General features: G+C 34.7%; 1 protein-coding gene across 6 annotated transcripts in view; it reads right to left on the bottom strand.

Moving 5' to 3' along the window:
• Positions 1 to 16958, bottom strand: part of AKAP6 (A-kinase anchoring protein 6) — a 279987-nt gene that overhangs the window by 128623 nt on the left and 134406 nt on the right. For 4 of the 6 annotated variants that reach the window (XM_014941816.1, XM_014941812.1, XM_014941813.1 and 1 more), the window contains exon 7: positions 15628 to 15794. In XM_014941816.1, the coding sequence (XP_014797302.1) occupies positions 15628 to 15794 (167 nt within the window). The remainder of the gene's footprint in view (positions 1 to 15627; positions 15795 to 16958) is intronic. The other 2 variants (XM_014941817.1, XM_014941815.1) reach the window with 1 other exon arrangement.

Here is a 16958-nt window from a genome sequence, read left to right on the forward strand (position 1 = left end):
GCATCGCTCCATACAATGAAACTATAGGAACATAAAATGAGCAACAGAACTGCAAATCGAACATCATTCTGTAAGTTTTGGAAATATCCGGAACATTTCCAAAACCCAGAATATTTTTTTCTGTAGTAAGGTCAATTGGTACTAATAGTATTAGTAACTGGGTTTTCCTCACTGCAAAGAAAGCCTGACAAATAATAATGCAATAGCTACTGCTTAATCTTTTATTTGATGCATTAATATAAAAGCAGCAAAAAAATCTTTTGGACCACATGTTCTCCTTTGTTATAAATAACTCACCCCGAGATTCTTCTCTCCTTACTACTTTATAAGACTGCTAGATCTCTCTTAATGTCACAGTTTTTCATAAACACAATATAGCTTTTGGCTCTCAAATTGTATCTTGAAAAGTTGCCATGACAGCATGGAAGATTCTGTTCAGCCTGCGATCCTCTGTACACTATGCTGTTTCTTCCCTACCAAAGTCTCTTTGCACCTGCCCAGACACGCACTTGGCAATGTGATTAACTCCTCTCATATATCAGCCTTTCTTTTGCTCATCATTCCTCCATGTGAATGGAACAGTGTTTAGGCATTTTGTTATGGCAGCATGATGGTTTTGCTGCTGTTATTTTAAAGCATGTCTATGTCTTTGGGTTAGAAAGGCAAAGACAAAAAATCCGGTTGCAAGAAGACTAGAAGGTGGCCTGACATGATATTCCTCTGGTCCCCTGAGAGTTCATTTTACAGTCTCATACCTCTTCTCTAGCCCTCCAGCACTTTCCATGTACTCAGCAGCCTATACCCAAAATGCCCTAGAGAAAAAGACCACATAGAAAGATGGAGCAGGAAGTCTGATGTATTAGCTCAGTCCCTGCACCTAGTAGCTCACATTTCAGGTTCCTGGGAGCCCCAGCTGTACCCTGACTCTAGGTCTTGTAGGGGCTGGAAGAACAACAGTAATATTGTCCCTACTTAGCTCCAGCATGAGATTCTCTATGCCACAAGTACTGAACTCAGTATGGAACTATAAACTCAATTCAGAATAAATTCAGTGCTCTGCTGTCACCATGCATCAGGCTTATAAGACAGATCATTCTAGGCATCAAAGGATTTTTGCTTTAACCTAGCAAATGTTTTGAGATCACGTGCAACCGTATTTATGAGAAGTTCTTTTTGCCTCAGAAAATATACCATCTGCATTTGCTACAGGTCAAGCTGGGATTTGTTCCTGAATCAGTCACCCAACCCTAATTCTAATAGAATACCTCTGAATAGTTTTATACTAATAACTGCTCTGTAGAGACTCTTGAAATTATAATATATTAAATACGCATCAGCCTATCAGAAGAACATGTAATTTTATGTTCATTACTTCTTGGTTCCTGACTATAGAATTTGGATGGTTGCACCTCAATTAAAAGTTGAATCAAAGTTAATATAATTTAAATAAAAACTTCAATAAAAAGTTAAAGTTCTGTTCTTAATAGCATTAATACCCTCTAATGACCGCTACGGTCATTACCACTAGATAACTGACCTTCTTGAACCTCTCTTCACACAGAAACCTTTCTCCCAACACAGTCAATTATTTAGCAGTAATGAGTGCTCTGTAAGAGATTATTGTTTAACCAAGTACCTTGACACACTGCTTTTTCCCTGTTATCTCTATTCTTCAACAAATGGTACATTTATTTCTATTATAGGCTTTTCAGTTCTGAGGATAGAAGGCTGTGGTCTTATTCTTTCCAATGCAGAAGTTCACTATGTAATTGGCAAAGCTTCAGATATAATTAAAATCTTGAAAATTAGGGCGCCATGGAACACTGTTTGTGAACCACAACTGTGGCCCTGTAAGACAGAGCAGTTCTGAGGGCAGGTTTGAGATACCTAAGGAAAATGAGGAACAAAAAAAGAAATACTGTTGGGGATGAAAAGACACAATTCTCTAAAAGCATGTGGACAAAAGGTGGAAAAAAGAAAAATTAATTAAAAAAGACAGAAACATTCAGAAGTGTAAAGGAAATGAAAGGAAGAAGTGAATGAAAGAAGTGAATGAAAGAACAAATAAGGAAGAGCAAGGAAATCCAGGGAGACAAATTAAATTTGGGTGGACAGAATTCATTTTCATAAAGAAAATAACCTTTTTGGCCAAGTCCTGGAAGCATTAAATGTTAAAGGAATTTTGTTACCATAGGAGTGTGAGAATTACTGTTTCAGAGAGTTCAACATGAGGCTGGAAGACAAAACTCCTGAATCCTAATTCTAGCTGGCCTAATGACTCTCCCTGTAATTGTGGGGAAGGCACCTCACTCCTCTGCCTCAGTTTCTTTCTCTGTAAAATGTAAAAAATACCATTTTTCAAAAGGCATTCTGAAGTTTACATATGCCGTGCTTCAAAAATATCAAGCATTACTAGGTACTAATACCATTAACTATGTCGTCTTCCTTATATCTTAAAGATGTCAGGCAGGTTATTTTAAATTTTTAATGTAAGATTTATGAAGCACCTTCCAATTCAAATGCTAAGATTGAGGTATCTCAAGAATTTTGCACAAATTCAGTTAGAAATGACTTTTTTTTTTCCTAAAAGAAATCTTCCCTAATGAATTTAAGAGAGCAAACATTTTCTAATCAGTTTATTTTGAATGCTCTGATCACTATTGCTCCCTCTTGCTCCTCTACACACACAGGGAGCTACAGTCAGATTGTGGAGCAACTCTTGATGAATGTAGTAGAAATACCAGTGTGCTATACTTAGAAATAAGATAATAAAACCCAGATATTTAAAATCTGCATGGCACTGCTATACATTACGTGCTGTATGAGAGGGTATTTTGGAACAAAATACATGAAAAAGGTCCATATAATGCCTTAATCCAATATACAGAAAAGAATGTCCTAAATGAGTCCTTTGCTCATTTAAAAGCAGTAAATATCTTTTAATATCTTGGATGAGTTCCCATCTGCTCTCTTTCCTTACAAAAAGGCCTTGAAACTGAAAGGGGGGGAAGTAATACATTTTCCTGTAGCCAACACTGCTGCTATTTAGACAACACAGGAGACATTTCCTCAAATGATTTTTCCACACTAATATGCTATCTCCTAAAACCCTACCTTTTCTCATAGTATGCCCATTACATTGACTGAGGTTTCCTCTGTAATGGAGCTACTTTACAGAGTAAGGGGACAACACAGAACAGGGAGAGGGCCTTCAAAGCAAACTGCTTATGACATACGTCCTATCTTGAAGGGGTTAAGCCAGATTTTTTTCCTAATGAGAAGACTGTAGGAAAGTGTAATATTCTATTCAGTTCTGGAAAATACTAGAGGTAGGACTGCTGTATATAGAATCCTGTCAAGTAAACAGTTTACTACACTGGAAGAAAATGGAGCAAGAAGGGTTTTTTTTATTATTTGTATAAAATATATTGTTCTTCCAGGCTGTAGTGAAATAGTTTCTATTTAATTGCAGAGAAATCCTAAGAAGGTTACAGCAGTGAAACATTAAAATTCTAAGGGCAACTAATAACATTAAAACTTTATAGCCCCAGATAGAATAATTTAGACAAAAACAACATGAACATATGTTTTGTGTAATAATAACAAACATTTATAGCTGTCAAGAGAGAAAAACACAGGTTTATGCACACCTTAATGGCGTGCATGGGTGAGCATGAGTATATTTAAAACATAATATATTACAAAATTGACAGCAGGCATGACTCTTCTGGGTACTATGTTAAATCAATGAATAAATTACCAAAAGTGTGCTGTGGCTGTTTGGATGTGTAATTGAGCTTAACGTATGTAGTGTTATTTCAAAAGAAACTGTTCAAGGAGTTTCTAGACCAATCCACTATGCATCTTTACTAAGCTGTTTACAAATAACAATAAATGAAACTGTCGCACAGTAGGAAGGAAGTTTAGTTATACGCATTACATAAATGGGAGAAAAGTTAATTTTAATATGTTTTTCAAGAATTAAACCCAAACTTATTATAATATTGCTAGGATTCACTGAATTGGAAATTAACATTTTTCATGTTAAGTTTTAGATTTATTTTAATTAGCTGATACTCTGCAAACAAAAGTCTTTGTAGCAATGCATGTCAGGTATAATTCCACTGAGATAAATATGGATGCTTCATACAATATCTATACTAAAGAGTAAGAATCAAGAGCCAAATGAATGAACTAGCAAAAACATGAACTTAAATATATTCTAGTTATTTCGTTAAAGCATTGCCTATCCAACAAATAAACAGCATATTTTTAAAATATTTTATTAGATTAGAAACGTATCTTTTAAACCTTACTGTTGTTGACTAGTTAATAACAAAAAATTAACAGACTTGTAAACTAAGTCATAAATTGCCATATTTAGAAAAAAATAGCCGGGCATATACTTCCATTCCTTGTTTCAGGGCTGTTTCATCTTACTACACCCAGTTTGTAAAATAGAAACTGATCTTATTTCCTTGCATTTCTCTTTACATTTTGCTGTTCTAAACAGTACTTGCTTATTATAAAACCCTCTAAACTCTTGCACCTCAAATCTAAGATAGAAAGGGCAGCCTGTACAAGTTAATACTTGTACTTAACACTCTTGCAGTTTGGCGAAAATCTGCCAAACCAACAGCAAGGACAGAAAAGACAAGCTGACTTCCATCGCCTCATTCTTGCCCCCCTCCTCTGAACTGAAATGACAGTCCTTGAATGTAAGCAAACATAAATGCACCATTCTAGACTTCTGTTGCATACCATAGCTTTAAGTCACAGTATTGCAGAACACATGGTGCTGAACTCTTAAGCAGTTCAGAACTATTTCCTTTACAATTTTATCTTTCCTTTCTCATCATTTTTCTCCATTTCATAAGGGATGATGTGACCTGTCAGCATCAACCACACTTGTGGTGTTCTTAAGGCTCATAAACTCAAGGATTAAGGTATTCTGTGCTAAATGTGTGGCTCCTCTCTATAACATGATTGTAAAGAAGAAAAAGAGGATGAAGAAATGAAGTGTACATGCCCAGATGAGCTATTCTTTCTCTCTGGCCTGATGATGGTTCATAAAGCATGCTATGGGGCGATTATAAAAGAATATGGCATGCCACCTGTCCCCTGGTCAGAAGTATCATTTTACATTTAAAGCCATCTTAGGTTAACTGTCATTAATGTTTACAGCTGCCCATGGGATGTGGCTAAGCACACTACTACCATATTTATTTTTCTGCAGTTATTTCCAGGTGTTTAAGGAACAAGTATAAATTTCTAAATGTGATGCAGTCCCCACTGTATCTCCCACATTAGTTATACTATACTTGGTAAGTATAATGATCAATAAATTAGCAGTATCTCAAATATGATAGGAAAGGCTTAATTTAAAATTCTGGCAAAATACTAAAAAAAAAAAAAAGATACAACAAAAATATTATCCATATGTTACTGGAACTGACATAGAAACTTTCATATGATTTTACCATAAGAATCTTGCATTCTTTTGATATGCAAGCCTATGTTTCACCAAGTGCACTACTAAAAAGGTTGTTTTTCTATAATATAGGTAGATACACATAAAGAAGTCAGAGGTTACAATGCTCAGTCTTGTATTCTGTTGCCTTCTAATAGATGAGCTTAAAAAACTAGTAAAATCTGTAACATCACTCTAAATGTAAAGTTTAAATGTAGTCAAGTGTACTATGCCACAAGACATTTAAGAACAAGTCAGATTTAAAATGCAGGATGTCCAAGTAGATTTTTCCTTCAAACACTGTTTTACCTGATTTCCCTTTGTGACCGCCCCAGTGAAGAATAGCTGCTTTATGTATACAGCTGAGATTAGAACTGAAAGTTTCTACAAATTAAATCATTGCCAGAAGATGTTGTTCTGAAAGACTAAAATAGGAACTGAATTGAAAAAAAAAAAGGAAATGCCACCCAATCATGCCGAATACAAAAGTAATTAAAATACTTTAAAAAGAATAAAACCATGCAGAAGATAAAATTTAGCTTTATCTAATAGTATCTTTGTTCACATCAATGTTCCTTTTGTTCTCTATTACACATTTAATCACTCTTAGACATCAACCATAACAGCAAAAACTCAAATACTGAGCTGATAATTAAACACAGTAATATTTATAAGATGTTAGTTTATTCTGTAGATATGAACTCTTAATTTAATGCACAAATACAATGAAAGTAAAATTTCTTTTTAAAGATCAGAGGAATGCCATGCCAGTCACTCTTCAATTGAAAAAAGCAGTAATTTTTGTTTTCAGAGCAGTAATAAAATATTAATAAAATGACAAAGATAGAATGCTATTAACAGAAGCAACAATCTTTAGTAATGACAATTGGCAACAGCATCCATATTAAGCTGCCATTTTTAAAGTATGGAATATTTAAGAGGTTGTATTTAAAGAGGAAAACTAGTTTTTTAAACATGATTTTTTTTAAGCAAAACATGGGGGAACAGTCTGGCACCAAAATAAAGCAAGCACCTAGTACCGCAGGCAAGGTGAGACTTTACCCCACTGACATCTGCTCCACCAGAGGTAATCAGCATGAGAAGCATGAGGTGCTACTGCATTTGTACTACCAGAACTATAAAAAAGCAAAATAGGCTAGTGGAGAAAATAAAAAAAAAAAACCCCTTGTAAACCCAATCTGTAACTCTTATGCCATGTTACCTGAACGGTCAAAAATATTTATCATTGTGATGACTGGTAAACATCACACGGGTAGAACACACAGTCAAACTTTATGGCTTGCTTGAGCTAACCAGAACCAATGTGGTCTGCAAATCCGCTGCAATATTTATAGAGCACTAGCTTCAGTCCTACCACACTTCCATCAGGGTCCGAGCAGGCAGTGAACCCTGTGAGAAGAGACTCTCCACACGCTCCAGTATTTTGTTTCGCTTGTGATCCTGGTGTAATCCTGAACTATTTTGAAAAGCAACAGATGGCATGGAGGGTGAGGGAGCAGGAGTAAGAAACAAAGAAGGAAAGTTAATTGAAAAGATCTGAATGTCAAATAATTTGCTTTGTGACCACTATCTATAAAGCCAGTCACAAACGTTTTCCATCAAGACATTTTCAGTCAGCTAGGATTCCTTCTTTTCACTTGCTTATTTACAAATTTATTTTAGTGTGTTCCATCAACTCCAGAATTCAAACTCAATAAATAAATAAAGAAAAAAGCTCTGTTTCTCCTGTGCCTGTAAAAGCTTGGCCTTGAACGGGCACACTGGATTCTGAGCACACACAGAACAGGAGACAAGTAATAGCTCTGACAGGCTATCCTAGAAATTTCTGCTTTAGTGGGAGATGTCCAGTTTTCAGTAAATGAATCTGTGTATTTGTGTGTGCATGTTACTAAAAACTGATTAAATGTGGATTTCTCTGGAAATCTGAGAAGCATGTGAAGCAACAGGCAGACATGAATAAGAGAAGCCTTCCACCAATACTCACAGTTGAAAATACATTCTATTTAAAAGAACAGAACAAAAATGCATCAGTACAATCTTATAGAGAAAGTAGTATGAACAGATACTGGCAAAGCAGAAAATCAAGGCCTTTGAATGGTTAATACTTAGTTTAAGTCACTTAAGATAAATGTGTTCATATGAATACATGCAAAAATACACTCATGTTTTTATATTTCAAATACAGGCTAAACCCAAGTGGGATTTTTGCCTAAATAAAACTTGTCAGAGTTGGTCCAGCTATGCATGTGAAGTTACAATAGCCTAACACACTTTTAGAGTTTCAGATAATAGTGTTCAAAGATTCAAATAGCATTATGATAAAATTTGCCCCTTGGGCGTATGTCAGTTTAAATATCTGTTCTCATCAAGTTCTCAGTCTGCACTTGTTCTCAGTGGAGTGATTTAGATTTAAAACATCTTTCACACTGAACTTGATCTATGTTTTAATAGAAAGTAGCCTTCCTTAGTCTTAAAGTCAAAAATCATAATTTCTTTGCTAACTGTTTAACCATAACTGTTTCTATTAACAGTGATGGCTGTTAAAGAGCCTACAGTTGCCAAAAGCAATCAATATACACTGTCTAGAATCACCAAGGTGTAAAAATTATAGAAGCATATTATAAATACCACAGATACCTTAGAGTCTTTGTTCATATCTTCAATTAAAATATGACTTTTGATAGTTTTGCAGTAAATATTAGAACACGTTGGTTTAAAAACATACCTATGTTTTCTAACAGAACTGAGTATTTTGCTTATTATGACAACACATTACTCCCAAACCAATGGGTTAGAATCATGCCCAGTGGCCTCAGTAAGACAGGCTGTGGATTTCCAGCCGTGGGGAAGAAGCCACACAGCCTCTTTCCCTGTGAAGCAGCCCACCAACGGCATAGTCTACAACAGGCTCAGAGAGGCACAACAAGATGAGGCTACCAAGGACACGATCTGATTTACAGTGTTTCTTGGAAGATCTCAACTGTGTAAATCCTTACGAACAGCCAGCTGGAATGTAACACTCTTCCTCTGGAAAAGGAGCAATACTTCTGACACCTGCCTCTCTCACACTGTGGTGGGAAGAAAGCCTTTGTAAAGGAGCTGACCAAAGGAAGGTTTTTAGGTTCAGTTTGCTTGTACCTGTGTCTATGAAAAAGGCCTTCATTTAATGGCCCTAAAATTCAAATTTTATGAGCTTGGAAACTTACAATCTTTCACCTCAAAATTACTTGATCAGTTTAAGAATTTAACTAAGCAAGAACTTGTTCAACTACATAATTACTCTAAGGCAGATACAAGACAGAAGAATCTTAGCAGTTTTATGAAGAGGAGGTATTCTGTGAATATTATTCTGTATGCAAGTAAAGGTATTCTGTGAATATTATTCTGTATGTAACTGACTGCATTCACTTAGAAACTTAAAGGAAACATTCTGTACATAAAAGATTGCATGGCTACTTTGGCTTTTCATGTGTTTTTGAAAGCTTCTGCTTATCTGAAGAAAATTTTGCTTAAAAATATGATAAAAAGATGTATTTTCTTGGCAAGGCACAGATTTTGGCAATAAAAAACCCTGTACAAGAAAGGTACTAAAAGGTACTACAATTCTACGTTTTCTGTCTGTCTACACTAAAATTATGACGTAAAATTTTCCAAATAATCCTCAGAGTCTGGTATAGTATTTCCACAAAGCTTTTCTGCCCAGTTGTCATGATCACATCTTTGATACCTTTCAGTAGATCCCATTTATCTGTATTTCCTGTTTCTACAATTAAGACTTACTATGTTGGGTTTTCCATATTCAGGATTTCCTTTTACTGATGTCAGCGCCTGCTACTACACTTATTCTAAAACACCTTTCTGTTTCCTTTTATTCATCCACTCTAAAATGATGTGTAAAATTACAGTTTCGCCTCTCAAATCCTTCCTGAAGATACTTTTTGTTACAATGACAGCTAGGTCTGTGCACATTCTAGGTGATGTCTGTAAGATTAAAAATACATAACTTATAAAGCAAGGTATTAAAAACTAGAAAACTGAGAAACGTGAAGTGCCTAGCTGCACTAAAAGACAAAAATATTTGTTCTTCTTGCTTCTTTCTTAGGTTCTTTTCACTGTTACATCAACATAGCTTGTTTTGATTAGCTTGGAAATTCTTAATGGATGTTTTCAATCCTGTATTTGGATAACAACTAATATAAAGAGAACTCAGTTGTGTTTCACGTGCTCCAGTAAAAACACTAAAAGACAGCCTTATTCCTCACAAAACGAAAATTTTGTCTGTCGATTTACAGAAGGATTTGTAAATACCACTACTCTTTCTATCTATTTGACCAACTCATCCATGGTGCAAACCCCCACCAAGAATACTGTGATGTCACATACTAAAATACCCAGAGTCAAGCAAAATATAACTGTAGATGCATTTTTTTCCTAGTAGGGCAAAATTAACAGCATCATTTGTAGCTAAAAGTGAGATCACAGTATCTTTAGTCTAGACTTCCAAAATTCCAAAATATTCAGAATTGAAATATCACATGAATGATTTTAAACTGTTCAGCTATTAGGCACAATAATACTATTTATGTACAGACAGCATTTTAAATATTCAACAATTTAAGACTATGCCTCAATGGCAAAGCAGAACCTTCTGTTCTAATTACAGGAAATCACTTCCCTTAATACCATCTTTTGAAGTAGTGAATGGTGAGATACTGACTCACTGTAATACTTTCTGGGCACAAAAATACTTTGTAAGGTATTACAAGGTATTTTATTCACCAGTAAAAAGCAGTAAGTCCAAAACTATCCAGTTGTTCTGAACAGAAGAGAGTAATACATTCAGCTGAAACTACAAAGAATTAAGGTGGCAGATGGTAATTACTGATACTGGAAGTGAGCCTGGATAAAGGTGTTTGGAACTTCAGTTTAATGTCTTATCTATAAGATGTTGCATTCACGGCATAAAACTCTCTTGTGTTGAGATGGAATGTGGCTCATTCCAGAAGTAATAAAATTACTTCTGCTAAAGCACAAATACCAACTTCCTTTGTACATTTCTTTTCCACAAAACAACTTGATTAAGCCATGAGATAACTGTAGACCAGGACAGCATAAGTATTGCCATATGAAATTCCCTTTCTATGTGTCTGTACAATGTCAGAGATGGAGGTCTGATTTCTATTTCATAATCTTTCAAATTGTTAGTAATGAGGTGATGGCTCTTTACTTGTATTCCACAATATTAAGAGTATGGGACACAGGACTGAATGCATGTATCTGATCCTGAGTTTGTGCATGTGGAAGACAGAGAAAGAGGCATTTTAAGTTAAATAAATAAATTGAGTTTGGGGTGTGTCCCCTGTGACTTAAGAACTCCAGCAACCTGAGTAAAATGATCCCTCTAGCATACACTATTCCTTCCCTTTTGCTAGAAGTAACTAACTCAAGGAAATGAGAGTGAAGGCCAGTTACATATGTCATTTGACAACTTCAAAGCATTGACCACTACAATAGTATATACAATAGTCCAGTTGCATACACTGGACACTAGAAAGCCATTTTTCCAAGTGGTTATGTAAGTAAAACCACTAGATTCTGAAATCATGCTCTCTTTTATCTGTTGACAATATTTAAGACTATCCTAATAATAGACTTTCCCTGTTTTTAAATAATGGAAGACATCAGAAAAAATACCAGTGTGTAGGCTTTAATATTGCAGTACATGCATCACACTGATGTCTGCAGATTAGAAATCCAGAGTTGATAAAAGACACTGAGAAAAAGAAAAATATCTACTCACAAATATGATATTTCTCTGCACTGATCACAAAGACGCCAAAAACACTTCATTTGTACATTTCTTTTGTATCAAAGTATTAATCTAAATGTTCTAGTCATAGCAGCATGATTGGATGGCCAGGACAAGTTACAAGTCTGAAGTAATAAAGAAAGGAATGCTACCATTCTCTAACCTTTGTTTTGTCTTGTCCATTTCACAAATTTATCCTCATATTAAAACGCTGAGCAGGACGTAATTGCTCTGGACTGCCGTGTTTAGTCCACCCACTATGCCTGAGACCAGTGTCACTATAAAACTGTCTGTCAAAGAGCATTCCCAGAATCCCAAACTATGTATATATTAAGCAGCTTCACCAACTTTTCATTTTTTTCATGAAAATCACTTTTCTGTGTACTGAAGACTGTTTGTTTAGAAAGGTTGTAAAAACTGTAAAATTATGCAGAACTGAGTGGGAGATGATCCTGGAAGTGTGGGATGCTTAATTACATATCAAGTGGAAATTACACTGGTTTTCTTTTTCGCTTTACACAAAGGTTTGTTTAGCCACTTCAAATTCTGTTATCCTGAGCCATCTACTATTTCTGTGATTTTAGGTTTACTTTATTAAACATATTTTTATCTCTTCATCCAATATTCTTCAAATCTATACTGCTTCTGTCATTAACCCACTGACAGAGAAGTCCATTATCAAGCTAAAACAATCTTCCCAGGATTGCTTTTTATCTGAGACAACTAAGTCAGATTTCAATGTTCTGAGCATTAGGCCCAATGCCCTAACCAGTTTCCACACTTATTTCTCAAGCTGGAATAGAAAAGTTGAAATGTTTTACAGTAATATAGCAATTATTAATCTGGATTATTAATATTAATAAATTATTAATCTGGAAAGTAACATGCCTAGAAGTAATTAATCTGGAAAGTAACATGCCTATTATTAATAATAATAATAATGATTAATATTTAATCTGGAAAGTAACATGCCTAGAAGTAATTAATCTGGAAAGTAACATGCCTATTATTAATAATAATAATAATGATTAATATTTAATCTGGAAAGTAACATGCCTAGAAGTAATTAATCTGGAAAGTAACATGCCTATTATTAATAATAATAATAATGATTAATATTTAATCTGGAAAGTAACATGCCTAGAAGTAATTAATCTGGAAAGTAACATGCCTATTATTAATAATAATAATAATGATTAATATTTAATCTGGAAAGTAACATGCCTAGAAGTACAGACTACATATATATTTTTCTAGTGTACACCATTCTTTTAACCTACCAGCCTTTAGGTTTTGATGTTATGCTCTGAACTTTTACACAAGAAACCCAAAACTTAACTCAAACATTTTCTTGCAGAACAAAAACATCCAGATCTGAAAATTATAGTAATGAGCTAACTGTCCAAATGCATGCTGGAAGTAGAACTCTCAACTCACCCTAAGAATACCATTCCATACAATTTTGAATGAATAAGAACGTCTGCTATGGACAAATGCTATTAACATTTTTATACTTTTCAAGGACATTAGTTACACTTACAAGCTCTTCAGAAAGCAATGAACTTTTCCACCAAACTATGAGTTAAATAGACCAGGGTAATATTCAGACAGCCACTAGATTACATCATGTTATTTTTCAATACCTTTCTACTGTTTACTGAAAGCAATACTGTTCCAGTGGGCTCTTCCTCACGGAGAAATAGTGGCCCAATTACAAAGAGATCAGTTACAAAACAAGTGGTCCCAGACATCTCCAGAAGGTGAAAAAACACAAGATACACACATATATGCAAACATTCCTCCTGTTTGCCATGTATTTTAGTATATTACTTACTGTCTCCATAAGGAAAAACCCCTACCATTAGCTGTCTTATGACTCTGAAAGAAAGCCAGATGTATTGTATGTCATGTTTATTACTGATGTTAAAGCAGTACTTTTTTTGTTGGAATATATCATGACAATTCTGAGATTTATTTTTAAAGGTTCTCAAAGAGATAAGAAGGCAAAACCTTATATCCCCCAACTAAATCTGAATACAGACATCATTTATTTATAAAATGACAGAATAATAGTTTTACTAAATACTTAAAGAAGAGATCTCATTGTTTTTCTGTGATGGTACAGAGTATGTAATATATTAGAAGAGCTTAGGCACCAGAAATATTTAAAATCCCTTAAGTCTTCTATAGCAATCGCTATAAACCACTTTAAAACTTACATACAATAAAATGAAAAATTTCATACACAGTATCTGAATTTTTGAATACAAATGTTGACAATATATTTCTAGGGTGCAGAATATCCCTCTCTTCCTTCCTCTCTCCATTGCTTGCATAAAAGATGCCATAGTGCTATGAAAACATGTTTTAAAAGTCCTAAGAGAAAAGTTTCCTAGAGTCTTTGAAATTTCTCCTTTTCCTATTTCTTTACAGATTTCTAACACCAACAGTGTTCCTGTAGTTTCTCAAACAAGGCAAAAAGAAAAATACCCTCTAGATATAATCTTTATATTTCCTATTATATTTCTCAGGTTACTTTTTGCTTTTGAAAGAAATGCAAACTGAAATCTACAGTTATATTACCAACTGTATTTTAATTTAAGTTAGTCTTTCAGCATGAAGAAGTAGATGGTATTTGAATGCCCATACTTACAAGAATCATATAGGGATGTGATTTGATGAACAAAATAACCTGAAAATACTTCTTGCTTGATCATTTTTTGCCTAGTTGTGTTTTTATTTAACTCTAGGTACAGAAAAAACATGGCTTCAGGTTCCTATCTCTATGATAAAAAGCACAGGGCAAGGAGCCACCACCTATCAATATGAAAAATTTACTGCAATGTAAACTATGCCTTCATTTCTCCCTTTTCAAACAAATATTTGAATACAATTATGCCAAGCCAGGGATTCCATTTTTGTAGCAAAATCAAGCTGGATTTGAAAACACTTTTTATGTAATCATTTTGATTAAGATTTTTGGTCATGGATAAGTTAAGCTGTTTACAGATATAGGATCATTTTATTGGAGGGGCAGGAACTTAACTTTGAGCTAGTCTGTTTACTTTAACAGACCCAACTATGAAACAAAGTGTTGCTCCACCATCTGCTTCCTAAAGTAAGAGGTATGTGGCAGAGAAACATTTTCCACCATGCAAGTGATGAGCAGTATCAGTTCAAATTGTGTCCCCTGCATATAGGTCTTTCCATGTATTTTTGTTTCATTGTTATCCTTGGCTCTTCCTCCACTATCTCTAAGATCATCCTTGCTATGTAGAATTATGGTAAGAAAACACCAGAACATTTCACATAATCCCAGCCAAGACTCACTCTACAAACTACTCACCAGGAAGCACTGAATATCAATGAAAAGAATTGTCTGGCATTAGAACCTGAAAATCTACTCAGCCCAGCATTCCTAGAAACAGGAACCTTGAATTTTTCTATACATTTCAGCCTGCTGCATGCCAAGATGTTAAGAGTTACTGGATTACTCTGCCATGTATTCTTTGCTTAGAACGCGCTGGAGAAATCAACACTTTCCAGTGCATCCCCTTCCAAGCACCCTTCCTCACTACTGATAATAATGAAAGGTCATAGACCTTATGCTAGAAGTTTTTACTGTGTGTAGTGCCCCTACACTGCTTGCACCAATTTGAATAAACATGTTTTGCATTTAAAGTGCCATTACAAATATTAAGTTTGGCAACTGGTAAGTACTATAGCCCTCTTTAGTAATTAATACCCACAAAATCTTGATGGCTGTCAATACCTTATTCCTAAAGTACTTGTATTCAACACATGCACTACTACAGAAGACTTAAACTCAGAGCAAAAAGATTTGTGAAAAGGCATATGACCTTCTTCCCACTACAATGGCCATCCCCTAATTAAGCAATGCATCTGATAGTCATTAACAGGAATGAGATAATGAATCACTTTCTCTCTTCTTTGTTAATTTGCTGTAACCAAGCGGCTAATGGATGTCAGAGCTGAGTGATTGCACTGATTATAGTGATTTATAGTTGCAACAAAACAATTTAAAACCATTCTGATTATTCATGTTAAAGATGCTTTATGTTTTGTTTACTAAATGTTTTATGTTCCCCCTCATGCCCCTCTACACACAATGAGACAGGTCTTCCTGGAAAACTTGAAAGTTCTAAGATTTTTATTGTTTCAGAGCAAGGCATTTCATTTGGTTTGTAAAAAAAAAAGTTTACCCAGTAGAAATGAAAAGCCTTAGGGTGGAAAGATAACTTCAGTGGTGCCTAGTTCAAAAGAAGACGGAAATAAGAGGAAATAAGGCAAACTTCAAGCCACTTACCTTAGGGCTCCCAGTCCCTTCCTCATTCTCTGCAGACACATCAGTAGCCAGTATCTCTGCTTTGATGATATCCAGAGCCCTAAGAATCCAGCTGTGTTGCCGTTTGATTTGCCTCTGTAGTTCCTTCCATTGACTTGCAATCATCTGCAGCATGTCCTTCAGTCCTTCTCCAAAATGAAGGGGAAAAAAGTAAAAGCTGTAAACTCAACCGCATCTTTAAATATTATTATTATTTATTCAAAGAATTAGCAGGATATTGAAAAGAATAAATGCAACAAGAATGTTAATATATTTTCTCAGCAATAAATCCAGGCATTACTATTGTTCATACTGCAAAGGAATGCTATAGGGTCAAAACATTTTTTCAGCCATAATGTTAAATTTTTATTATGTTTCAGCTGACAATTTCAAAAAAAGGAAAATCCCACATAAACCATGATTTCTATGCAGTAGGGAATACAATGGTAATCTCACCCTCTAATATCGAGTCTTTATCTCAAAACATTTCAAAATATTCCAAATACATTTTTCTTACCTCCAACTCCTGTAAACATTTTCTGTAGTTTAAACATTACCATTTTCTAAGTATATGATGACATGCACTACCCTTCTATGCCATGGCTTCTATGCCTTTTCGGAACTATACATAGAAGTCAGTAATTTCCTATCACTTTCACATTACACAGATCTGTCTGATGCTGTGAAACAATAGAGACACAATGTGTAACATGATCAGAAAACAGTAGACCAAAGGCGAACTTCAACCTAGATGAAAAGCATGCTAAGTAGGCCAAAATTAAGATGGCATTCCGTAGCAGTATATGCTGATTAAAACCCTATTATCATACAAGTCACGCAAACATCTAAAAATATAGGGGGTGGTGGGGATAGAGAAAGAGAAATCAGTATCTCTCTCCCCCTCCTCTCGACTTAAGGCCTCTGCAGAAAAAGACAAGCCTAACCAAAGGAAAATGGTATTTCTAATTTTAATCTATTCCTCATAAATATATTAAAATCAATGTAAGAATTAGTTTAAGTGGTAAAATAAAGCTTTACCAATGCAATTACCCATGCAGAGTATGTAAAAATACATATATATTTGAAATCCTAATTCATTATCTTAATGTTATTTCCATTGCACCTACATCAAAGAATGTGTCAGTGTGAAGTTTTCAGTGATGTGATTTCAATTGAAACTCAGCTGAGCAGCAAGACCAAAATAAAATGAACAGACTATTTGCAGGCAGTATTTCATTTTATAAGTATCACTGCATTGTATGCAGTATATGAAACATTTATAAATCTTGAAGGTCAATCTGATAATGTAAATA

The sequence above is a fragment of the Calidris pugnax genome, unplaced genomic scaffold (genome assembly GCF_001431845.1).
Source record: "Calidris pugnax isolate Ruff unplaced genomic scaffold, ASM143184v1 scaffold56, whole genome shotgun sequence".
Lineage (NCBI taxonomy): Eukaryota > Metazoa > Chordata > Aves > Charadriiformes > Scolopacidae > Calidris > Calidris pugnax.